Genomic DNA, 26,824 nt, shown 5'->3' with positions numbered 1-26,824 from the left:
TTTTAACTACTTTTTAACTTTTGTTTGTTCATTTATTCCTCATAATATTTTTTTCACCTATTATATTTATTTTATGCCAAATTTTTTATGAGGTCTTCCCCCCCCCCCATATTTTCTTTTAGCTTACGCATCTTCTTGGTATATTTTAGAGAAGAGTTCTTCTGTGATTGTTTCTAATTATGTCACTAAAAGAGTAAAGTTTTCTCTCTTTGACCTTACCCAGTTGTAATTGACTCAAGTAACTCAAATTTAATGACTTAGTGTATTTTTTTCCTAAAAATAAATTATTGTATGTTCTTATTCAGTAATACTCTTTGTTTTAAAAGAATTCAGTTTTTAATTTTAAATAGCTTGATTATTAAGTTTTTCAAAGCTTGATGATCCAGTTTGAAATTGATGCACTCCTCTCTCTTTTTTTTTCATACCTACCTAGTTCAACCCAGACTGTTTGAACTTATTAGCTGTTTTGTGAAATCAAAAGTGTTAAAGTAGAAGTAAAAGTAAACACTAATCTTTGAGTTTGTCATACTGTCGTCCTTCATTTTCAACAGTTAATTAACTCGTGTGCCAATCCCTAATTGACTAAAATACCATGTCCATTCTTATTTCTGTCTCCAAAAGTTTTTGCTGATGTTCAGATAATCCGTAGTCTCTAAGATATTTCCTAAGTTACAAATTTTCATAATACAGCATACAGTAAGTATATGAAGGATTGAAGTAAACAAATTTTAATGAGTCTTTAATAAGGTATATTGATTATTAGAAAAGAGCCAAATGGTTTTTGATTTTTAGAAAGTGTATGTTTATATACAGTGCTGAATGTGTAAGAGTGAAAAAGAAAGGGAAAGTAAAATTAGAAGAATGAAAACTTGACAGGTACAGAGAAGACAGGGAGAAAGAAAATGGGGGAGGGGAGAGAGAAGACCACGAGATGGAGATTTGGAAAAAATTTGAAGGGAGGTATATATTTGGGGGAGGGAAGGCAAGAGAAAACAAAATAGAGGTGCCACAAATTGGTAAACACTCACAAGGGGTGTTCACTAAGTGTTATGTTGGGTTCCCATAGGGCTTCCATGAAGAACACTTGGAGTTAAGAGATCTAAATTCTAGTCTTGGTTCTTTGTGTTACCTTGGAGAAGTCAGTTAACTCATCTGAGGCTCAGATTCCTCATCTGTAAAATGTGAACATTGGACTAGGTGATCTTTAAGGTCCCTTCTGGCTCTAAAATAGTATAATATTTCTTGCTGGTCAGTAATTGTGTGAAACACATTCCTGTTAATTCACAGCTATTGCCAACTTTAGGGCAGCATATTTGGGAGAAGAATGTAAACTCCCTTAGGGTAGGAGCCTTTTATACCTTGTTCACTGCTGTATCCCCAGCAACCAGCACAGTGCTTGGCACATAGGAGGCACTCAATAAATGTTTGTTGAGTGAATCATATGAAAAGTCTCACTTCGGTAGTTCATTATGGGAGCATCTAGAGGGCCTAGAGGGAAACTAGAGTGGCTTAAGAGAAGGAAAAGACTGATTTCTTCTGAAGAAATCTTATATGGCTGATTTTTAATTTCTTGTTTTTCCTTATTTTGTCCTGATTCAGAGAAAGTGTCTGCAGCTAGCAGTGTATTAATGGTCACAAAACTTTTAGTGACCAACATACATACGGTGAACTATACCAACATACAAGCTAGGCCAGTTAGTTTCCTTCATGTCACTTAAAAACAGAACCAACCACTGGTCCTCATGGAACCTGTCTGAAAAGAGTACATAGAGAATATATAGACTTGAGAAGCGAGTTCATTCACTTTGAGAAGCAAAATTAGGCTATAAGCCAAGTAACTGAGGCCATCAGATTCCAGTGACCTCTGTGTGATCCACTGGTTTCCTTGGGATAGAAGATACTACCTTGTTAAGCCAAAGGTAAATTTTGCAAAAGTACTTGAGGTAAAACATCCTGAAAATACATTTACTCCCAAGTTTTTGGAGGTTGTAATTTCAAAATATTCGGCTTCTTGAAATTCTTGCTCCTGAAATTAGACCAAAAAGGGAAGAAAAGAGTCACTTTAAATCCCTAGCACTAAAGGAATCTGTGTATTCATTAGTTCTCTCCATCTCATCATTTCTATTTAACTTTCAGTTCAAAGTAAGTTTAGTTGACTGACAGGCAACTTTACAGCTGACTAGAATAGAAAGCACCAAAAAGTGTGGGTCAGGAAGATGGAAGCCTTCATGGGCAGATGTGATAACTGGTGACAGACAGCTGGACATCTTTACTCCGAGAGGTGAAAGGGCAGAGAGTCTAAACATGTAGAATGTTAGATATCGCTGATATTTCTGAGCCATTAAGAAATCAATAATTTATATTTCACATTAACAAAAGTTAGGAAATCTGTCATATATTTTTGAAATAATTTTATCCCAGTTAATTTTTTTCTATGTTCTGTATCTGAATGGTAAAACTTCAGTAGTCTGTAAAATGTACCTGTTGGAATACATCCATCCTTGTATCTGCTCCCAGAAGAACTAGATAATTAAATAGAAGGTCATTGTATTTTGGAAACTTTTAAATGTTTTAAGTTCTCATTTCTTATAGTTATATCAGCTTGCGTTATTTTAACAGTTGCTGACATTTTATGTTGGATTTGTAAAAATTGTAATGTTGAGAAGTATCTGTATAAATAGTAGCAGAGATTTCTTAAATGCATTTTAAAAGGATCATAAAAATTAAAGCTACATCAGCAAAGTGGGGTTAAATGTCTGTGTACCTCAGTTTTGATTTAAAACATAAAAACATAAAACTGCAAATTTCTTAAAGCCATATTTATACAGAGTGTTTTTATTGAAACAAAAGTTTTCTAATTTGTTAAACCAGTGGCAGGCATAGTCTATTGTAAAATAGGAATATGAAAAGAAGATAGAACTATGAAGGCAGTAGCCGTTCATAATATTAAATTTCAGACTAGAACATTTTTGTTAAAATCAGATTCCATTTGGAGTGAATTGAATATATCCATTTAAAATTTGCATATTCTATTACATGTTAGGTCATTTTAAAATGTTTTAAATTGCCAACTCCAGAAGATGGATAACAATTTCATTCCTGATGGCAATGAATTTCCTTCTTCTGAATTTTTTTAATAGGTGCACTAGGCCTTCCAATGAGGGGGATGAGCAACAATACCCCTCAGTTAAATCGCAGCTTATCACAAGGCACTCAGTTACCGAGCCACGTCACGCCAACAACAGGGGTACCAACAATGTCACTTCACACGCCTCCATCTCCAAGCAGGTATTTATTGATGGACCAGAATATTTCTCAAGCGGTATCTTTGTAGACTAAGCAAGCTTTTTAGTTTTTATAAGATAACTAATTATTTGATTTTTCTGGTTCAGTGCCTTTCACTGAGGAAAAGAAAGTAAATACCCTATGCTCATTTTATTTCATTGCAACTTGATAAGTATAGTGTAAGATGTTTTTATCCTGCATCTAGCATACTGGTTGTCAGCTGGGTGGATATCAAGGGTGAATCACCACCTGGGGAACTTTTTCAGAAGTCAGCTCTCTTCCTCAAGAGAGGATGGGCAGTTTAAAATCATCCCTCAGATTATTCTGATTATTGCTCCCTCAACACACATTCATTGTTCTAGTGAGTAAAATAAAACAAGATTACATAGATGATGCATATTAGCATGAAGCAGATAGAATGCAATACATTTGGAATGAACTTATTTTAAATAATATGTGTGAAATACATTTGTATTATTTTATATCATAGTCACACCAATAATTTTCTCATCTTAAATATCACCTTACATTAGTTCTGCCATCCTTTACCCAATTTCTTGTTGGTTTGACTTTTCAAAGAGCTAGAATGACCAGACAAAAGAATTAAATTTATGAAAATTAGCAGTGTAATTTGAAAGTATATTTGAGGTTCTGGGGTTAGGCTGATTGATTATTTACAGAGAATTTTAATGAGTGTGATTGTAGAGAGCTTATTTAGTATAAATACTACATCTACAATATTTGAAAATAGTGTCATAACCTGGGATTTAAAAAGAAATACTTCTTTTTCAGGGGTATTTTGCCTATGAATCCTAGGAATATGATGAACCACTCCCAGGTTGGTCAGGGCATTGGAATTCCTAGCAGGACAAATAGCATGAGCAGTTCAGGGTTAGGTAGCCCCAACAGAAGCTCGCCAAGCATAATATGTATGCCAAAGCAGCAGCCTTCTCGACAGCCTTTTACTGTGAACAGGTAAGATGTTATTTGATAATGTGTATAATTGTCTTTCTGGGTATTTTCTGATTTGCCTTTTCATATTCAACATTCTGTTTCTTGAGTCTTCGCTTCTGTTTCATAAGTATGTTTCATCATATTTTTATGACCAAAGATTCTTTCTGTTACACATTACAAGTTTAACCTCCCCAAACTAAAGGCATGATCTTTTGAAAATCAGTTTGATTTTAGAAAGCACATTAAAGCTTTTTGTTGTTGTTAGAGAAGAATTGTTCTTAAGTTGCCTCCAGGCAAATTTTTGTTGATAGATCCTTCTCTATTAAATGAGGCTGGCCACTTAGTGTGGTAAGAGACTTACAAATAGTACCAGGGATAAGTTTGACTATTCCTGCCTTGCTTCACTTATGCTTTGGTTCAGTACTTTTTCAACTGAAATTTAGTTTTGTGGTTTGGAGACTTAGTGTCCAGAAACTTTTTAAGACTGCATCTACAATATTTGAAAATAGTGTCATATCCTGGGATTTAAAGCAAGATGAACTGTGTGCTTTACACACCTTTTGTACTGTCCATTTGCATATGTTTACTATGCAAATAATAATGACTTTATGAAGACCAATTGTCCATTTTGTTACAATTTTTAAGCTGTTCAGATAATTTGTATTAGTGATGACTACAGTATAAGGTTTTGTATCTTGCAAAAATAGCATTTAAGTCTGCCAGCTTTTCTTTTTTTAATGGGGAACTGTGGGAGGAAAAAGGATCTTCACCTATTTGCTATCTTACCCATTTAATTCACTTTCTTTTATCTGTTACTTATAAAATCTGGATTAAAATAGGTTATTAGCATATTTCCTGTTTGATCTTCATCCAGTAAACTCCAGTTATTTTAGGTTTATGAGTATTAATAGTTTAATTTTCTTAAAGAATTACTATCTGTAAAGGGTTATCAAAATTCTTATCTCCTTGATAGCTTCCTAATTGTATACTTCTTGGACTTTATTACATCTTTTTTTTACAGTATTGTTCATCGAATGTATATATTTTCACCTTTCCATATTTTTTCACATTTTAATTATTTTCTAAAAATACATTGCTTATAAATTGTCAATGAAACATGGGTGTCTAAAACCCTGCTTATAACTATTGGTAAATTGTATTTGTTATAGAATGTTTTCAGCCTTTAGTATTTATACAATGTTTGAAGGTACCTAGGTCACCAGCATTGCTCACTTGCTATGAAACAAGTATTTTTAATGGCTTTCCTTCTCTTCCTTAGAGTATCGTTTGATCAGCTCCAGATTTTGGGAAAAACTGTTTGGTCATAGTTAGTTTCACAGATTTAGGTGAAAAAACAAAAACAGAAAGCCCTATCATCTTCAAACAGTTTAACCCTACTCATACCACTGATACACTGTCGTTTATCAGATTATTTGATGGTAAAGATACCTACTTTCATTATAGAATTTGCATTAACAGCTCTTTTTGACATTCTTAATTACTTCTGGGCCTTGCCTTAAGTTCAGACTTGTTTTTGTTTTCTCATGTTTAGGCTTGTGCAAAAAAGGGAGGCATTTGTAACTATTTACCAAGTGCCAGTTGTGCATTAATTTAGAATAGAGGGCACTATCGAGAGATTTGGTTTTTCTTTTAAGTAGCTGAAAGATAAACTATATTTAGATAAGAATAATGTGTTTTAGAACACTAAATTCAGTTAAAGAAAAGCATCATTTAAAACGAAACATTTATTGAGTGCCTGTTGTATCTTCCTGAGCACTAAAGGCAGAGGATGCAAAGATGACTATGACACAGACTCTGTCCATGAGGAGTTTATATTCTAGTCGGGAAAGACTGTATTATATGAAAGATCTTTTATGGAAAGTAATAATAGCATACTTTACCAGTAGTGGAAGGAGAGCAAGTGTTTGGGAACAATAGTTTTACAATAAACTGCATGTTTTTGTGATTAGTTACTTCTACCAGTGCATCCAGTAAGTTGGTTCTCCAAGTACATCACATAGTGCCATTAATCTCTGTTTTCCTCCAGACTTATGTATACATTCTTTGCTTTTTGTTTTTTAATTCATTAAGACATTTTGGTTCTCAGTTATTCATGGAAGGACTTGAGGAACATTTTTAAATAAAGGTTAATAAACTCAGAAGAATAAAACTAGTGTTTATTTTTAAACATTGTTTTATATGAGATCAAAAGTATACACTTCTGTTTTTCTTCATCTGGAAGTTAGTGTTCTTACTGTATATCTAAAATTATTTTCCATGTACCCAGTATGTCTGGATTTGGAATGAACAGGAATCAGGCATTTGGAATGAATAACTCCTTATCAAGTAACATTTTTAATGGAACAGGTAAGCTGATTCTGGAGGTAGTACCCTATAAAAGTATGGTAGATCTTTGAAGTATAAAGCAATTCAACCTACTGGTCTTAAAATATTAATAGGAATTTTGTGTTAAACTGGTAGAATTTAATTTAGTGAGGATTTGACAGGAATAGGGTTTAATTCAAGTGAATAGTTGAGATATTTAAATAGATTTTTTCACTTGATATGGTAATAGCATAGTGTTAACAACTGCAGAATTATTTCCTTAACACCTAGAGAAAGCCCCTAAACATTACCCTAGTCTATATTTATGCCTCAGAATTTCTTTTGCTTCAAGAGTGTTTCCTATCCTCAGTCCTGTCACTACAGCCTAATTTAGGTTGAGTGGTATGACATTCTGGCTATAGAGACCCAGATTGAATAGAACTTTAAAATTATGTTGGAGCACTTAACTTTTGTTAATAATTTTAATAATACTAATTTTGGTATTTAACCTTAGATTTTTTTATCTAGTTTTATATGAAAAATTTAGAATTTAATTACATAGAATTCTGATTTTGAATTCCTACAGTCTATAGATTTCTTTCTTTTATCAACTGCTTCAGAGAGAGGAGAACAGGAGGCTTTATTGCCATTCTGCTTCAGATTTTACCCTCTTCCATCCTTGCCTCCAGACCCTTTCCTGAGAAAAGAAATAAAGGATGTTGTTACGATTATAGGAGCAAAAAATGAATTGATCATTCAGAGAGAAATATATATGAAAGAAGTGGAACGAAAAGAATGATCAGTGAAATGAAGCATATGTGGACCATCAAACAAGATTTAGCAATAAAATGTCATTTGTGACTATGAGCTTTTAATTTTACGTGGTTTTATGTGTTTAGCGGCATAGATTGATCAAATTAGACTCAAAACTCAAATTTTAGCATTTAAAACTTATAGTTTTATGTTCAAGATGTTAAAATGTATGAAATACCATATTCCCATTGTTTCTGAAAAGTACATTTTTTCATGTTTTATTATCTCTGAAATCAGACTATGTATCATAGTTTAATTTAAAAATTTTTTAAATTCATTTTTAACTAAATTTTACCTATTTTTAGGAAAATCGTCTCCAAGTCTTTACCTAAAAATCTAAATTTGGGGGTTTATTAAGTATTTTTTAGGTTAAAATTTTCAGATAACATGGCAATTATCAATTCCATCTTAGAGGACCTGAAGATGTGTATTAAAAGCTAGTATATGTTCAAAGTATGTAGTTAATTTATAACTGTGTAACTGTAACCAGATAATTCAAGAAAGATTACTTTTATAGATTGAAACACTATAAATTTCTCCTGTTTTTATGTAGTAGTATCTTTTTAAAATTAAAAATTAATAAACTGCAATTGGGTTAGAAGCAGTAGATATGAGTTTATCCTTTAGTCTTCATAATTTTACATTATAACCTGACTTGGAATGTTAATAGAGTGTGTTATTTTTTATCAACAAAGTAATCTTGAGATAATTAGTTTCTGAGATTTTTCTAACTTGAAACTTGGAGAAAAATTCAAAATTAACTGAAAGGCAAATAAATTGAAAATGCTATAAAACATTAAAACATTAGATGAAACAGATTTTTTTAAAAAAACCTATAGTTCAGGCTAAAACTAAGGTAGAAAATTAAATTCTTCAAAAATTAAGCATATAAGATTGTAAGAACAATAGAATAATAAAAGCTGAGAAGAAATAAGTGGGATGATTAAAATAGGCAACATAGAGGGGCTCATGGCTGACTCAGGTAGTAGAGCATGCAAGTCTTAGTCCTGGGGTTGGGAGTTTGAGCTCCACAATGGGTGTAGCGATTACTTAAAAATAAAATCTTTAAAAAATTAGCAAAGTAGAAATTTTAGGTTAAATTTCAAGCTGATCTTTTTCATTTAAAATGAACAAAAATTAATTTTATATATATTTATTGAGCGCCTACTGTGTAATAGGTAATATAAACTTCTGGGCTTCGCATCATATTCCCATGCGTTTGCCAGACATGGGAACCCCACTTATATTGTATCTACTCCACCTTACTATACTACCCAACTGCTAAAACACACACACACACATACACACACACTCGCACACGTACGTGTGTATGCATACACATTTGTGTATGGGACAAGTAGATCACAGGATAGAAGTCCATAGAGTTTCCGTTCCCACTGCCTGTGTTTCCCATATGAGTCTGGTCATTTGCAAGAGGCACTGTCATTATCACACCTATGTGTAACTAATGTTCCAAGCATCCAGATACTACCTCTGGTTTTGGATATAATGAAAAGAACAGTTATATCACCACAACCTCTCTCTTGTTAGCTAACAAGCTATAACTTTAGAGTACCATCCTTCACAGGGGAAATAAATGTACCACGTTCACTCCTTATTCTCTATCTTAGGTCTCTAGGATTTGAGATTTTTATTATGCTAGCTACATATTGCTTTGCTGAATTATTCATGAAATTATTTTGCACGAAGTAAGTCCACAAGTGTTTAATGTACACGTATACATACCTAGTACAGTGTTGTGTAGTTAGGAAGAAGGTACTGTTATTTCAAATTATATTATGGTTGGTCTTTAATAATCTCTTTAAAATGTTTGTACAATCAGGGTTCCTGGCTGGCTCAGTCAGTAGAATATGTGACTCTTGATCTCTGAGTCGTGAGTTCAAGCCCCGTGTTGGGTGTAGAGCTTATTTAAAATAAAATAAAATGTTTGTAGAATCAATAATGTTCTTTCTCATTATTTAGATGGAAGTGAAAATGTGACAGGATTGGACCTTTCAGATTTTCCAGCATTAGCAGACCGAAACAGAAGAGAAGGAAGTGGTAACCCAACTCCATTAATAAACCCCTTGGCTGGAAGAGCTCCTTATGGTAATTAAACTTTTTAATGATGGCTAATGGAAACTTCCCGTTGTGTGCACACACGCACAGACATACACATTTCTACACATATGCATGTTCATGTGTGTGTGTACACACACATATATATGTTTTCTAATCCGAGTAGCATAATTTTGTCAAAGCTGATATATGCAAAGTACATTTTCCCTCCAGAATATTATGATAGCAAAATTAGATGGGAAAACAGTTTGTATGGAAACCTAAAAGGAAATCTTCATTGGTGTTCAGAGGTTTTCTTCTGGCATTTCTGCCTTAAATATACTGTGATGAGTAAGGTGCCTTTTCTCTTTTTAATTTGTCACACATTTTTTTAAAGAACACATTCCTGCATTTCTAGTGATTAATAATGACTGATCATACATTGACTATTTTTCCTAAGCCAGTTTTCAACTTCCACACTACTGACATTTGGGTCAGATAATATTTGTAAATGGGGAGGCTGTTCGGGGCATTAGAGAAGGTATAGCAACATCCCTGGCCTCTACCTACTTGATGCCAATAGTACCTCCCCCCGTTCCCCCCTTCCCATCATTTTGATAAGCATAGGTGTCTCTAGACATTCACAAATGTCCCATGAGAGAAAAAATTGCCTTCCGTTGAATACCACTCCTCATGGGGTTATGGATAGTTGATGTAGACTCTCAGTCACAATTAAAACCCTTTTTCACCGGCTCTAATAATTATGAAAAGGAGGGGCATGAAATGTGCAGTTACAATTTAGACATGAAAATTGTGTAACACAATATAGCCATATTTTCTTTATCCATTGCACGTAGTTGTTTCGTTTTGGGAGGATCTGATAGAGATCAGTAGCAGAAACAATGAACTTAGAGGGATCAGTTCATTACTTTTCTAAGATAACCGTTTTTCCCATTTTCATCAAAGAAGGATTTCTGTACCTTTCAGAATATGAATACAAATAACAAACAGTATGTGGAGAAGGGAAAAATATATTGTTAGTATTCTCAAGTTTCCAAATTAGTCTTCCAAAAATAACCAAAAAAAAAAAAAAAAATGATCTGCCCTGGAAGTTGAGTACCTAGCTACTTGATTCTCAGTTCAGACTCTAATGTTTTTAACCTTTCCTCATAGGTCCATTTTTTCATCCCTTTAATCATTCCCGTTGCTCTCCTTGGACCAACTCTAGTTTCTCCATATCGTTCTTGAATTGTGGAGCCCCAAACTGGATATTGTTCTCCAATAAGGGCCTGACTAATGCCAAGTATAGTGGGAGGATTACTTCCCAGTTCTTGCATGTTTTACATCTATTACATGGAGTCCAAGAAAATCTGAAATAATACGGAGTTGTTTTATAATTGATTGCAATTTGCTCACTCTGTAAGTCACTTTCAAGTAGAATACTGACATGTTCTTTTAAAATTTATTTTGTTCATTTGTATTTGACAATTAACTGGTGTTTATAATAGCTAGTCAAATATTTAAATCAAGCTTTAATCCAAATATTTTAATAACTATTACCAATATCAAATTGTTTTTAAGCATCTATATATGACATTAGATTTAGAATTCTAGGATTACCACTTACTTCCCTTGTATTATTTTGTATATGGAGTTATTAATCAGTATATAAAAGTTTAGTTCTTCATTATTATCTTGAATACTAATTTTTTGAAGTGTGCTTTCATAGTGTAATAAAAATCCTTTTGGTACATTATTATGAGGAAACTTAATTTTTTATGATTTGTAGTAAAATAGCATAAATATGAATTACAATTCTCTGGATTATTTTCATTACATAGTTGGAATGGTAACAAAACCAGCAAATGAGCAATCCCAGGACTTCTCAATACACAATGAAGATTTTCCAGCATTACCTGGTTCCAGCTATAAAGATCCAACGTCAAGTAATGATGACAGTAAATCTGTAAGTAACTGAGAATTATGTATGTGAGTGATGTAGTTTTTTTCCCTTCAGACTTCTTTCGTATTAACAGTTTTATAGACTATATTAAGGACTTACTAAATACTGTTACAAAACTGTTTATCTTGACTATCTGTAATAATCTAACTTCTGAAGAATGTGGAAAACCTTTGTAACTTAGAAGATAGCCTATTTTTTTCCTATTTCATATAGGTTTGCAAATTTCTGTTGAACTTCTCAGAGTTAATTTAGACTTTTATTGTAGTCCCTGTCAGCTGGATCCCATGAAGTTTGATATTATAGCCTTCTAAGGAGCTGTGTTTTTCTTGAGTAAGTTTTCTCCTTGAAGAATCTTTATACACATTTTTATTCCTGTGTTGATTCAGCCAACTCAGCTTCCTCTTTCTGACTTAACGAATGTGTTTATTTCTTCCACATTTCACTGACAATATCTTTTTTTGTCATGGAAGTTTGTATATATTGTTAAAATAATTGATAAGGAAGATTATTGGGTAAGAATTAAATATGAATTTTTAAAGTTTATATATTCTAATTTATCTTGGAGGTTTTTATGGTGATATGATAGGCAACGTACTATAATATTTTCTCTTCTAAATTAGTTTTGAAGAATGAAACTTGAAGTATATCCCAAAGCATATAGTTCTGAGATAAAAATTATTTTTCTGTGACTGAAGATCTGAGATATATAAGAATATCTTTCATATATTTTTTGTCCTTTAAATACTCAAATGTGTAAAATACAGGATTTGTTTATAAACCATGGGACACTTGTGGAAACAAATTTTCATGTAGAACTTGGAAAAACAGGTAATAATGTACAACCAATTTAAATATAAAGAACGAACAGAAAGGTGACTAGTATGTATACTTGAAATTTTTACACTTAACAAATTTTAATGTCACACTTAATTTTTTCCATGTTAGAATTTGAATACATCTGGCAAGACGACTTCAAGTACAGATGGACCCAAATTCCCTGGAGATAAAAGTTCAACAACACAAAATAATAACCAGCAGAAAAAAGGGATCCAGGTGTTGCCTGATGGTGGGACTCTATAAAATACGTCAGAGATATTGTAGAGTTTCTTTCTTCACTTAGTCCTTAAAGATAAAATTACTCTGTTCTTCTTATCTAGGTCGGGTTACTAACATTCCTCAAGGGATGGTGACGGACCAATTTGGAATGATTGGCCTGTTAACATTTATCAGGGCAGCAGAGACAGACCCAGGAATGGTACACCTTGCGTTAGGAAGTGACTTAACAACATTAGGCCTCAATCTGAACTCTCCTGAGTAAGTTGTTTTTCTTTTCTGCTACATTTTTGTATAATACTTCTCTGTGGATTTTCAGTTCATTTAATTTTATGTGATCAGATTGTATTACCTGCAGCCACTTGTTGCTATTCTCTCTTGACTCTGGATCATTCCCTCTCATGTTAGCTCTTGGGTCACTGTCACTTGACAGTATCATTCCTTTATAATTTGGCAGTTTCAGAATACACATTTATGATCCTTCCAAAATCTGAAATCTTGGCTCCTTGAGTTTCTCACCTTCAAAAGTCTTACCCTCCACAATATCTCAGCCACTCACCAGGTCATCCCTATGACTTTGATTTCACTGTAATTTCAAATCTCTGCTCCTATGCCACTTCCTGTTTTCCATCTTTCTCCCTCTAGTACTGACTCCAGTAATCATTTGAATCCTTGGGATCCTCAGTCTATTGATTCTTCTACCTTTTCACTGTTCCTCAACATCCTTTTCTTCCCCTGAAAGGAATTCACTTCCTTCTTACCCAGTTAAATTCTTTAGTCACTTGTAATGGCTTTTTTACATACACCCTTGACTACATTGCCCCTCCCTTGCTTTGTTATGATTTCATGGCAAAAACTACAACCCTGGTTATACTTCAGTTATTCCATTCTTGATGTCTGCTAAGAAAAAAAGCACACAACTTCACTGCCTAGTCCTCACTTCCAGGAACCTCAAAAGTGGGCCCATAATTCTGCCACCCATAATCATAAGTGGTGTGCCTGGTCTTCGTTCTTTTGCTCTCCTGTGCAACTATTTCACACTCGTTTCTCCTAACAGCTACTTACCTTTTTCCCAGTCCTTACTCTAGACGTTGCTTTTTTTCTTTCCCCAGTTTTATTTATTTTTTTAAATTTTTTAATGTTTATTTTTGAGAGAGAGAGAGAGAGAGAGAGTGTGTGTGTGTGTGTGTGTGTGTGTGTGTGTGTGTGCGTGTGCGTGCGCGCACGCGTGCACGCGCCCAGGCTGGGGAGAGCAGAGAGAGAGACAGACAGACAGAATTTGAAGCAGGTGCCAGACTCTTGAGCTGTCAGCACAGAGCTCAGTGCAGGGCTCAAATTCACGAACTGTGAGATCATGACCTGAGCTGGAGTCGGACACGTAACCAGCTGGGCCACCCAGGTGGCCCCTCCTGAGTTTTTATTTAAATTCCAGTTAGTTAACATACAGTATAATATTAGTTTCAGGTATCCTATTAAGCCCTTGTTTTTTTATTTCTTCTTTCCTAAGAAAGCTGGAAGTAATCAGAAGAGAATGTCCACATAGTCCTACCACCAGATCTAAGTATCTGCTACCATCTGCACCCATCTTATTCTTGTCTTTCACCCTGTTGATCCATGCTTTCTACTTAAAATCTCTCTGGAAACTCAAGACCATAACTCTAATGATTTTTGCACATTGTTGGATCATTTCCATCAGCATACAAGTAATACTGTTACTCCCTCTGTGTTAATAAAATCTGTTCTATTCATCTAATTTCTTCTGTGAGTTACTGCCCTTATTTCTTTATTCTCACTTTTTGAAGAGCAAAACTCTTCAAAAGAGCCATCTTTGTATCTCCCATTTGTCTTCTCCCATTCTCCGTTAAACCCATTTTCAGTCAGGATTTTGCTGCACCCCTTCACTAAAACTGCTCTCACTGAAGTCATCAAATTCAGTGGTTGCGTGTAGGAACTTATCCTTCTTGACCCGTCAGCAACGTTTGACATTGTGGGTTCATTGCTGCATGCTTCTCATTGCTTTTAGCTCCGGCACCCTGGTTTGAGTCACCATCCTCTCTCCTGGATTACCCCATTAGGCAATCCCCAGGTGTCCCAGATTCTCTCCGTGCCCCTCACAATCTCTTCTTTGGGAAGGGTTTGTGGTTTCCTTATGATTAAAAACCTGAAATCTTCACAGGCCTACTCATCTGCGTAGGCATGATCTGTGTCTCTCTCCTGCCACCACCTCAACAGCTTCTCCCTTTGTTCGCTCTGTTTCAGCTTCACTGGCCTTCCCTGGCTTTGCTGTAACTCGGACATGCCAGTCGTATACCCACTTTAGTCTGCTAAATTGCTTCGTTTGCTCTAGCAGTTCCCTCAGACTAGAATTGTCTTCTGCCACATCATTAATATGGCTAACTCCCTCACATCTTTCAAATCTTTGTTCACATCTGATCTTCTAAATGGGACCTAACCTGACTACCTAATTTAATACAACTAATCTCTTCTCCTTACCCTTCCACCAACATCGAGTATCATTTATTATGCAAATTATTTTTGTCTACCTCCCTCTAATCCACCATCCTCACCCAGAAAGTTTCGTGTTGTCAGTTATCTTTGTTTTGTTCGCTGATGTACCTCAAGCACTTACAAGTGTCAGGCTTATAATAGGCACTGAGTAAATATTTGATGAATTTGAACTTTGCTTTTAATCATTACTGATTTTTAATCATTACTGATAAAAATGGGAAAGTAATTTTACTTGGGGGCATCATATTAATGAATTTAAAGCATTTGGAGTTAAAGTTACATATATATATGAATATATAACTAGTAACTCAATGTATACACTTAGTATATATGGCTATTTAACCTCGTTTCATTTTTCTGCTGTGTAAGTCATAGTAAACACACGAAAAGAGCTTAAAAGTAATGATACACATTTTACTTTTTGAAGTCACTTTTCTTGATTTCCTGAAACAAAATTAGAAATCTTTGATTCTACTTTGGACTTCAGAGTGGGTTTTTATTTTTTTTCCTCTTATTCAGAAATCTGTACCCCAAATTTGCATCACCCTGGGCATCTTCACCTTGTCGACCTCAAGACATAGGTAGGAGAATCTGTTTGTGTTCAGACCTTTTAAAAATATTTTTTAAACTGAGAATCAGTTAATAAGGCTTTTTTTATTTTATTATCCAGACTTCCATGTTCCATCAGAGTACTTAACGAACATTCACATTAGGGATAAGGTGAGTGTAGTTTATTATTCTCCTCAGTCAGCATGAATGTATCTATTTTCAGGCACTGTTTTTCAGTTTAGGCAGCATAAAGTTTTTTTTAAATAATTAGTGATCTCAAAGGTATGCTTTCATGTTGTCAATTCAGTTACATTATAGCAATTTTATTTCTGTTTTTGTTTAATGTTTTGATGAGACTCGTGGGTTATATTTAGAGAATATGTTTTAAAAACAAAACAGAAGTAGGTCTGGTCACCTATTTCTAGAGTTCTTAATAACAGGTTATAGCCATAATCTAAAATCTTGGTTGATGAGAATAAACTATTTTGAGAATTTGATGAATTTCTTTCTGATATTCTCATTTTATGCCCTTGTATCAATAGGAAATATATTTTTACAAATATTACAGATAATGTTTTCATCAGAACAATATATATATTTAAAAGCTATGATATTTGGCTTTTTAAAACTTTTTAATTACCTAAAATTTTAGTTATAAAGTAACTATTAACAGATTGTAGTTTTAACTTTTTTTTAAGTCAAAAAAAGAAAATGATAGATACTCTTGTTGAGGGGAAAGAACTAAAATTTTTAGTTCATTTCTGTTAGAGATTGTATCCCTAGATTTTGGCACTGAGGAAGGATACGATTTATTAAAAATTATGTGTTACACATGTGTATATAAATATGTATTGCATTATATATTCATATGTAAATATGTGTGTATATTAAAATGATGGTGTTCTGTGTGTGTACCGTACAGTTGTGTGGTCAAATGGATGTTGATTTTGTGGACAGGCAAGTATCAATGTGTCTCAATATTTGAATAGATGGAAGACAAGTATGGGATAGAGCTAATTTTTTCTGTTTGTGGATTATGTGATTGTTCTGCCACCTCCACCATATAGGGCTTCTTTGCTCCAGTTACCTAAGGGCTCCAGAACCTTTGCTTCTGGTAATTTAAGAAATACTGATTTGAGAGAATCAATCACATTAGAAACTGTTGCTTGAATGGGGAAAATATGAATGGAGAGAAAAATTATATCCCAAGAATGTATGTATAACAGTTAAATAAACATTTAGATGCAGGATTAGGTGAAGAGATAAAGTTTTTTCATTTTGGTGAGCTTTTTAATTAATGTTTTTCCTAATACAAGAATTTGAGTCTGTTAAACTTTGTGTTTTATAGTTTGGTTGGCAGTGTTTCTGCTTTATGGAGGGACATGTGAGGTAGTCGTCTTTTAGTCATCAATTTAAAGAAAATAAAGAGCCATCCCTTTATGATTTTTGTATTTACCATATGTGATTTGGTAAAAATATATAACCAACTGATTTGTGAATCACTGTCATACAGATTGAGCTAACATTTTTTACAGGTTTCCTATGTATCAGGCTCTCTTTAAGGTCCACTCATATACAGGCACCTTATCAATTTCATTTACATTCTTGGTAAACTTATAGGTCTCATTTGTGGAGGTTCAGAGGCCTTAAATAACTAGACATGCATCATATTAGAAATATTGGAACCAGGACTTGAATATAAGTCCAGCGTCTCTGAGCATCATGTTCCACTATTGTTACTATGTTGGGTATTAATAAACCCTCGAGTAAAACAGCATTTGGTCTTGCTTAGAAGTTTTTATATAGCTTTTTTATGTTAGAATATAAATAAATGTGCCAGAAATAATTATTAAATGATTTTAGTGATGTAAATGATAAAACTCCCCCTTAGAATTATAACTACCTGTGAAATCATGTAATAACAGTTATCTGCTACAGAGAAGAGAGTTTCTGTTTATCTTGTTACTTTTACTATAGTGATAGCAACGTTAGGGTTTTCAAACTTATTTTACACTTCAGAATAATTGATTTCTCTTTTCCAGCTGGCTGCAATAAAACTTGGCCGATATGGAGAAGACCTTCTCTTCTATCTCTATTACATGAATGGAGGAGACGTATTACAACTTTTAGCTGCAGTAGAGCTGTATGTTCAAAGTATTTTCAAACACTTTTGTATTATAGTGGATCTTGTTTATGCTGAAAGCTTTTTTTTTTTTTTTTGATGGCTGTAGTTTTTGCCTTTTGTGTTTAAACCAAAAATCTCTCCATCAGGAAATAATTCGATTTTACATTTAGTAAAATAAAGTTAATTTAGATTGAAAGTTTATATTGCTATGGCTTCATAGTCACTGTACATAAAAGGAATTATTTCAGATTTAAATAATCCTAAATTTGTAAAAAGACAGAATTGACTTGATTCATGAATTTGGTGAATCTAATTTTTATAAATATGTGAAATGTAAGATATGGTTGATTCTTAACTGGCTCATCTTATGGAACCACATACGTTAAGGACAGTGAATTTCATCACTTAATGAACATCTGTTGAATATTATATGGGCAAGGCACTGTGCATAGTTCTTGTGTTTTGAAGTATTGATAAAGTCCACATTCATTATCAGAAGCCTATTGACCAACTTAAATAAATTAGCGTTAAGTAGTTGGTCCATTGGATACATTATTTTCTTGAGCATTTCTGTTTTTACCTGATGCTCTAAGAATAAAAATTTTGTGTCATTTCCCATATGTCCAGTTGGTAACATTTTGTTACCAATAGACTATTATAGTAATCATGTTTTCTAGAGTGAATTGCTAGTAGAAATTCATGATGTTATGGGGCACCTGGCTGGCTCAGTCAATGGAGCATGTGACTCTTGATCTCAGGGACGTGAGTTCAACCCCATGTTGGGGATAGATATTACAAAAAGAAAATATTGATATTGTGATTGATAGACCCAATTTTTACTGATTTAAGTATTTTATAATACTCCTAATAACATTTCTATAAATGACCTTGGATCAGATACTTAAAAATGTAAAATTCACTGTGTTGATAATAAATTGGTGGGGTTTTTTTTTTCTATTGACTGTTTTCTCCCATGTTTTCCCCTCATTTTTTGTAGCATAGCAATTGTTACCTGTTCCTTTTAATTTATTCATAAGTAAATAAATTCATTTAATCATTCATATATCCATTAGGGGCAGTTCTGTCTCATATCTTACTTATGTTGAAAAATTATCTCACTGTATTAATAGGAAGGTATTTGTTTACATGGAGGTTTGTTCTACCAGAGATGTCTTTTGTGGCACATTTACCTCCTTTGGATGTTACTTCTCTAGTTTATAAGTCATATAAATCCTCACTGATTCTTGCATAAATTCTAGTGGATATCCTTTTGGCTTTTGAGAATTTAAGATCAATGAGATTTAAATAAATAATGAAAGTTATAGATTCATGAAGAATTTTTTTGATGGATATTCTGTTTCCAACAGTTACAAAATTATGTGCATTTGAATAAATAGACTATTTAGTTCCTTACAAAATAATACAAATACTTGGGATTTTTGTTTGTTTTAATAGATAGCTCAATTTCTATTGAATGTTAAGAAGAACAAGAAAGGAGTGAAGCTTCTGGAACACAATGTATCTTTAATATGTCTGCCTAAGTTTTTATCTCATTGCTCATAGAGCTTTTAAGATCTCATATTGTTTGCATAAGAAAATTTCTTTAGTTAAATAAAGATGTGTTAATTAAAGAGTGTTTTCTGGACAAATTGAATTATTTTCTTATATTTCCTTAGAGTTGCATTTAATAACTAAGTCAGGATAAAGTATCATCCATATTTATGTATTTTAGGTATAATTATTTTCTGAGTAAAATTTTACAAAATGTAGAAAATGTTTGATGTGAGCCACAAGAAAAAAATTAATTGTCTTTTTCTCTTAAAAATTGAAGTTTTAACCGTGATTGGAGATACCACAAAGAAGAACGAGTATGGATTACCAGAGCACCAGGCATGGAGCCAACAATGAAAACCAACACATATGAGAGGGGAACATATTACTTCTTTGACTGTCTTAACTGGAGGAAAGTCGCTAAGGTATATTGTTTTCCATGTGCAAATGTGTAAATGTATAAATCTAGATTTTTATCTGCTTAAATATACCAGTATATCCATTCCAATAATGTGCCAGATACTTGCTAAATAAGTCTTTGTCTTCCTTTTCTTGGCTTGATTTAAACTCTAGGCAAGTATCCAGAGACAGCTCCTTTTACCCATAGTTAGGAAAATGATTGAACTTGGTAAGCAGTTAATTTTTCACAAGCCTTGGTGACATTTGAAATATTTCCGTGTCCACTCAGTTGTAAAATAAAGTTAACCTCTTGAAGTCCCCGTCACATATTCTTATATTATTGATACTGTAAGCAAGTAGGAGATTTTCCTAAAACTGATATATAAACAGATAATAGGCTTTTTAAAACACACTTATTGCAGGAAAGATGGTTGAGTTTTTATTTACGATTGATATAAAGAAAGAAAATTGTAAGCATTAACCATGATTGTTCCTGTGACGAGCGTACTAAGTGTTGGAGGGAAGAGAGCTTGGAGAAAGCTGGTGGTTTTGGTTTGCAACGTTTCCTCTCAAAAACACCTTTCTAACTGTTCCATGTGCAAAATTTTCATCAGTGTCCCAGCATATTTCACAGGTGTGCAGTGCCTTATGTATGTACTTAGTCTGCCTAGTAGAGAGTATAACTGACACCTGATTTCATAACTCCAGGATTTCTCTGAATGCCTTCTCTGTTGACAGTTCATTCTTAGGGTTAAAAACCAAAGAGTTAGTTTTGTTTGTTCTCAATACATTTAAACAGAAGAAAAATACTTCTTGACCATTGTTCTTTGGATGATTCTTCACTTGTTGGTTTGGGGTTTTTTTCTTTTGAGTCAATGTCACTAAGTTAATAAGGTAAAACATTTTTAGAAGACCGTATAAAATGCTTGCCACATATTTATCACAAAGTTTTACATCATAAGAGTTCATATAAATCTTTAGGAAAGAATATGGTGATCCCAACTTAAAACCCCAAAACATGACACACGTATGAGAAGTTAAACCTTTTTTTATTATTATTTTGGTTGTTTGTCAATGGGAAGTGTCATTCTCAAATCGAGTCCCTATACCACCATATATACTGTATTCAAGTTATTTAACACTTCAAATTAATATGCATATCTTGATTCAAAAGGAAGATCCATAACCTAACCTTTTAAGATTTAGAAATAATCACCTTCATTACAAATAATACGAGACATTGTGTATGTTACCTGTTAAGAAATATAGTATAGTAGAAAGCTGTAACCTTTCTTATTGTAGATTTGAATTTGACCCCTGTTTCTTCTAGTTATGCTTTGACCATGTACAAGTTTCTTTTCCATGCCTGCTTCCTTATCTTTTAAATTGAAATCGTATTTGCTTCTAGATTGGCATGAAGGTTAAATGAGATTTCTCACACACACACACACACACACACGACAGTGCTTGTCATAGGTTGGACATGATATACATGGGAGTACCTGTGGTAGTTTGTTGCAGTTTTTCTCATTGTTCTTACAGCTTATTACTATTCTTCCAAAGATGGAAAAATAGTAACTTGTTAGGTCAGATAAGTGGTTCTCAGACTTTAGCTTGCATCTGAATTACTTGGCAGCCTTATTAAAACACAAGTTGCTGAGCCTTACCTCCATTGTTTCTGATTTAGTAAGTCTGTGGATGGGACCTGAGGATTTGCATATCTAACAAATTCGCAGGTGATGCCAATGATTCTGCTGGTCTTTGAAGCCATACTTTGAGAACTCCTCTGTCAATTGATTAGAGAAAAATGTATATTTAGAGGGGGAAAGATTCTGTTAGTAAATGCCTGAAGTTTTTTCTATTCAATTTGAAGCTTTTTTTTTCCAATATCATTGTAAGTTATCCCAAACACCTATATACAAAAAAGAATGGATGTTTGCAGTAGATGGATATATCATCTTTGTTAAATCTTAGTTCAGTATATATGACCGATCAACCTTTGTGTAAAAAATCAGTTTCTAGAACTAAGCGCTTTCCACAAAATTAAATAGTCAGAAGCAACTTAAACATTAATAGGCTCCTTTTACTTTCCTATAAAAGCAGTTCCCCAGTCAGGTAAATATCATTTTATTTTATTTTATTTATTTTTATTTTTTAAATAGTTTATTGTCAAATTGGTTTCCATACAACACCCAGTGCTCTTCCCCACAAGTGCCCTCCTCCATCACCACCACCTCTTTTCCCCCTCCCCCCTCCCCCTTCAACCCTTGGTTCATTGGTTCATTTTCAGTATTCAGTAGTCTCTCATGGTTTGCGTCCCTCTCCCCAACTCTCTTTCCCTCTTCCACTCCCCCTGGTCCTCCATTAGGTTTCTCCTGTTCTCCTGTTAGACCTATGAGTGCAAACATATGGTATCTGTCCTTCTCTGCCTGACTTATTTCGCTTAGCCTAACACCCTCGAGGTCCATCCACTTTCCTACAAATGGCCATATTTCATTCTTTCTCATTGCCATGTAATAACTCCGTTGTATATATATATATATATACACCACAGCTTCTTGATCCACTCATCAGGTGATGGACATTTAGGCTCTTTCCATGATTTGGCTATTGTTGACAGTACTGCTATGAACATATTTGTGTGTGTGTGTGTGTGTGTGTGTGTGAGAGAGAGAGAGAGAGAGAGAGAGAGAGAGAGATCTGAGAGAGAGAAAACATGTGCAAGAGAGATGTAAGTAGTGTACATGTATAAAATAACAATTTTACCCAACTTTATCTGACTTTTTGTACAGTTGAGCTTTAGTCTTAATCTTTACCTTTAAAAGTTTAGCTCTGAAGTTGGAAAATAAAATTTAAGAATTATCCTAAAACTGTTCCTTTAAAAAATCTCTCTTAGACTATTGAATACTGAAAACGAACTGAGGGTTGAAGGGGAGGGGGAGTGGGGAAAAGAGGTGGTGGTGATGGAGGAAGGCACTTGTGGGGAAGAGCACTGGGTGTTGTATGGAAACCAATTTGACAATAAACTATTAAAAAATTAAAAAATAAAAATTTTATTTAAAAATTATATTAAAAAATCTCTCGAGGTAATTGCTGGCCACTGGCACTGACACTTTTCAGCAAAATTATTTACATATTGATGAAAGCAAGCAGAAATACTGGTTTCTAGTAAGTATTAATACATAGCTCACTTCTGTTACATTAAAATACAGATTCATGAACTTTTTTTTATAGTTTATTGTCAAGTTGGTTTCCATATAACACCTCAGTGTGTTTTCAGTGTTCAAGAGTCTCTCATGATTTGCCTCCCTCCCTCTCCCTAACTCTTTAGATTCATGAACTTAAAACAAATTTAAGTTGTATTCACAGAATAAACTTTTCACAATGGCTTTTGGGTTTTTGTTTGTCTTAAAGATGTTTTCAATATTTTCTCAGAAATTGTTTAGGAATTAAGACATTTCGTTCCATTTATTAGAGTTTATCAACTCTAGAAAATCCCTTAAAATGCTGTGTCCCAGGTTAACATCAAAGTCCCTATAAAATCGGTATGGTTTGCTACTCACAGGTAAAGAACATGCATTATTAAATAACTTCAACTCATTGTTAAGCAGTATGAATTAGTATTATAAGTGATAGCTTGATGTTACCATATTTTGAAAAGTATTGAAATGTCTTCTATGAGGTTCTTTGTTGTTGCAAATTACTTCATATTTTCAGAGAATTGAAGAATTGTAAGAAATTGATTATTTAAATCACAAGTATTTCTTACCCCTAAATATTCCATGACTCTGAGTTCTAGGATTTTTAAATCTTGGGTTAGGGTTAGGGAGAGAGAGAGAGAGAGAGAGAGAGAGAGCGAGCGCGAGCGAGCAAGCATGGTGCCTACACAGCGCATTAGGGGGCTGTGGTGATTGTGGTGGTGCCTCTGGCGTTTGCTAGTTTCAGTGATGATCAGGCAGCCTGCGTGCCTTAGTTACTCTGTCCTATAAAATGAACCATTTCACGTTAAAGTCGTTACAGTCATCATAAACTTTGGTCAGTGGGCTGAATTTTTCCAACATTTCTGCACAGGGGGTGTAATGAAGTAAATCTATTTGGATCTTGGGCTAAAACTATTAAAAATAATGTGTTGACACCCGAAAGTCATGGTCTGGATTCTAATCCTAGATCTGCTATATACTGTGTGATTTGGGCAGGTTTCTTGTGAGCCTCATTTCTTCAGGGTGCAAAATGAAGATTATGATGCTTACAGAGTTATCAGGAAGAATAGAGTAAAATTAGCTGTGTCTCTGGCTTGGACACATACTAGAGTTACAGTTGTTAATGTAACAGTCTTAAATTTTAAATACATTGTTCAGTATCTCAAAATTTAATTATTATGATCTAGGTTTTCATTTTAATTTAATAATGGAAACATCCATTTTAGAATCAATTTGAAACAAGATAGGCATGGTAAAATACATTAACCTGTAATGCAGACTTTACTTGCTGGCTTTCTTTAATACATAATATATATTAAGGTTCATAATTTTTTAAATGGGATTGATTTAGTTTGTGCTGTAATTGAATTTAAATTGTAGAATTAGTAATTTTAGAACTTCTTTTTGGATTTGCAAAGGTATGTTTTGTTTTTTTTAATATACTAAATTATCTTCTGCATCTCTCTTAATCTTAGGAAGTGTCATGAAATTACTTCACCATTCATAAATTTTAAAACTCATGAAGTTAATGTATTTTGAAAGTTTAGTTAAAATGAGCTCTGTAGTTTCTCTTGAAATGTGCCTGCATCAAAACCCTGGTACAGTTTTCAGTGGCACTTACATCCTTTCAGTGCTTTGGGTTTGAAATGGGAAGTCTGGAGATGTGCAAGTTACAAGTTCATTGTTTTCCCCAGATTTTAATGAGGTTAGGATAACTTTATATTTGCTTTTTCCCCCTACAGTATAATAATTACAAATTGGAAAATCATTTCTTTTTCATTTCTTTTTTCAAGGAAAAACAAATTTTTCAGTTTTATACTTCATTGAAGGTTGGCTTTATTTTAAATATCCTGTAATTTTCAGTGCTTTTTATTAGCAACACAGTAATTCCTGCTCAAACTTATTTTTCAGCCAAAAAAACTACTTAGAGTGTCAGTGGTTATAAAATAGATGTTCATGAGTATACTTTCACACACAGTCTGTATGTTTGCACTTATCAGATAGAAACTACAGCATGTTACTTTTTCTTCAAGCTCTATTTTACTTAGTGGGAAAAAAGAGTTGGTCCATCTGTGTCTGTGGTCATTCTCATACATGTAGGTATTTTGTTGATCTAATAAAATATATTTGACAAAAATCTGAGATCAGAGAGAGGAAATCATCTAAATTTTTGAATTTGGTTTTATAGGAGTTTCATCTGGAATACGACAAATTAGAAGAACGGCCTCACCTGCCATCCACCTTCAACTACAACCCTGCTCAGCAAGCCTTCTAAACAAAGACTTCCCTTTTCTTGGGGTATGGCTGTCTCAGCACAATACTCGACATAACTGCAGAACTGATGTGGCTCAGGCACCCTGGTTTTAATTCCTTGAGGATCTGGCAATTGGCTTATGCAAAGGGTCACCATTTGAGGTCCTGCCTTACTAATTATGTGCTGCCCAACAACTAAATTTGTTATTTGTTTTTCTCTAGTTCGAGCAGGGTCTGAATTTTTTTCATTTATTTTCTTTTTTGCCAGCAGACAGACTTGGGTCTGTAAAGACAAGCAAGTACACTGACAGAAGTTTACCATTTAGTTTCTAAAATGTAAAAAAAGAAAACCCACAAAAGACTCCACAAAATTAGACCACAAAATTTGCATTGTTCATTGTAGCACTATTGGTAATAAAATAACAAATGTTTGTGCATTTTTATGTGAAGATCCTTCTCGTATTTCATTTGGAAAGATGAGCAAGGTCTGCTTCCTTCATTTTACTTCCCCTTCTGTTTTTGAAAGGCAGTTTCGCCAAGCTTAATGCAAGAATATCTGACTGTTGAGAAGAAAGATATTGCCACAATCTCTGGATGGTTTCCAGGGTTGTGTTATTACTGAGCTTCATCTTTCCAGAATGAGCAAAACACTGTCCAGTCTTTGTTACGATTTTGTAATAAATGTGTACATTTTTTTTAAATTTTTGGACATCACATGAATAAAGGTATGTATGTACGAATGTGTATATATTATATATATGACATCTATTTTGGAAAATGTTTGCCCTGCTGTACCTCATTTTTAGGAGGTGTGCATGGATGCAATATATGAAAATGGGACATTCTGGAACTGCTGGTCAGGGGACTTTGTCGCCCTGTGCACTAAAGGGCCAGATTTTCAGCAGCCAAGGACATCCATACCCAAGTGAATGTGATGGGACTTAACGAAGTGAACTGAGACAATTCACTCTGGCTGTTTGAACAGCAGCGTTTCATAGGAAGAGAAAAAAAAAAGATCAATCTTGTATTTTCTGACCACATAAAGGCTTCTTCTCTTTGTAATAAAGTAGAAAAGCTCTCCTCACTGCAGTGTTGACTTTGATTTGAAATTGTGAAATTATTTCTCCAACATGAAAAACAGATCCCCGACAAAACCCTGAAGTTTAACAGCTATCTAACTGAACGGTGTGACTAAACAATTTAAAATGTAGTCTTTTTTTCAGCTTTTGACAAGTAATTTGATGGAACCATATGCCATTTTACTTGTAGCTTAAAAATGCAGATGTATCTATTAACCAAGTTCAAAACAGAAACTGTTTTTTAAAAGAATTATGGCTACCTTAGAGATAAAATTTTCTGAACACTTGTGGGACCCAGTCAAAATATTTTTGGGAGAAATTTAGGATAAATGTCTTGATAGACCTTGGAGATTTACCTTTAAGAAGTAATACACAAATTAAGGTAAGCCAAAAGCCGGAGTGAGGTAGATGGCCTGGACATTTCACATTTACAAGTTGATGGATTCTTTTCCATCTAAAGAAAAATGCTGTTTTAAAAAATGTCTGAAGACTGAAGCTTCAAACACTAGAGATAGTAAAAAAGGCCGAGTTTTGATTCTCTAAACTTTCATTTTTAACCTATTTTTCTATGAAGAGTGAAAGTTTATTGTCATTTACCAAATCGTGTTTGGGAAATTAAACATTTATGACATTGCTGTGTTTATGTATCAAGAATATAAGATGACCTAAGATTTACCTTTTTGTATGTATTTTGAAATATGGAGAAACT

The 26,824-nt window shown here is 33.7% G+C and overlaps 1 protein-coding gene across 5 annotated transcripts in view; it reads left to right on the top strand.

Moving 5' to 3' along the window:
• The window catches only part of CNOT2 (CCR4-NOT transcription complex subunit 2), a 120,243-nt gene extending 94,118 nt beyond the window's left edge, over positions 1 to 26,125 (top strand). For all 5 annotated transcript variants that reach the window (XM_029953407.1, XM_029953409.1, XM_029953411.1 and 2 more), the window contains 12 exons: positions 3,141 to 3,288; positions 4,078 to 4,260; positions 6,527 to 6,606; positions 9,361 to 9,486; positions 11,277 to 11,401; positions 12,344 to 12,464; positions 12,556 to 12,712; positions 15,479 to 15,540; positions 15,630 to 15,679; positions 17,551 to 17,651; positions 19,465 to 19,609; positions 24,972 to 26,125. In XM_029953407.1, the coding sequence (XP_029809267.1) occupies positions 3,141 to 3,288; positions 4,078 to 4,260; positions 6,527 to 6,606; positions 9,361 to 9,486; positions 11,277 to 11,401; positions 12,344 to 12,464; positions 12,556 to 12,712; positions 15,479 to 15,540; positions 15,630 to 15,679; positions 17,551 to 17,651; positions 19,465 to 19,609; positions 24,972 to 25,058 (1,385 nt within the window). In that variant the 3' untranslated portion in view covers positions 25,059 to 26,125. The remainder of the gene's footprint in view (positions 1 to 3,140; positions 3,289 to 4,077; positions 4,261 to 6,526; positions 6,607 to 9,360; positions 9,487 to 11,276; positions 11,402 to 12,343; positions 12,465 to 12,555; positions 12,713 to 15,478; positions 15,541 to 15,629; positions 15,680 to 17,550; positions 17,652 to 19,464; positions 19,610 to 24,971) is intronic.
• The last annotated feature ends 699 nt before the right edge of the window (positions 26,126 to 26,824 follow it).

The sequence above is a fragment of the Suricata suricatta genome, chromosome 10 (assembly GCF_006229205.1).
Source record: "Suricata suricatta isolate VVHF042 chromosome 10, meerkat_22Aug2017_6uvM2_HiC, whole genome shotgun sequence".
NCBI lineage: Eukaryota > Metazoa > Chordata > Mammalia > Carnivora > Herpestidae > Suricata > Suricata suricatta.
This window is presented reverse-complemented; position numbering and strand designations above follow the sequence as displayed.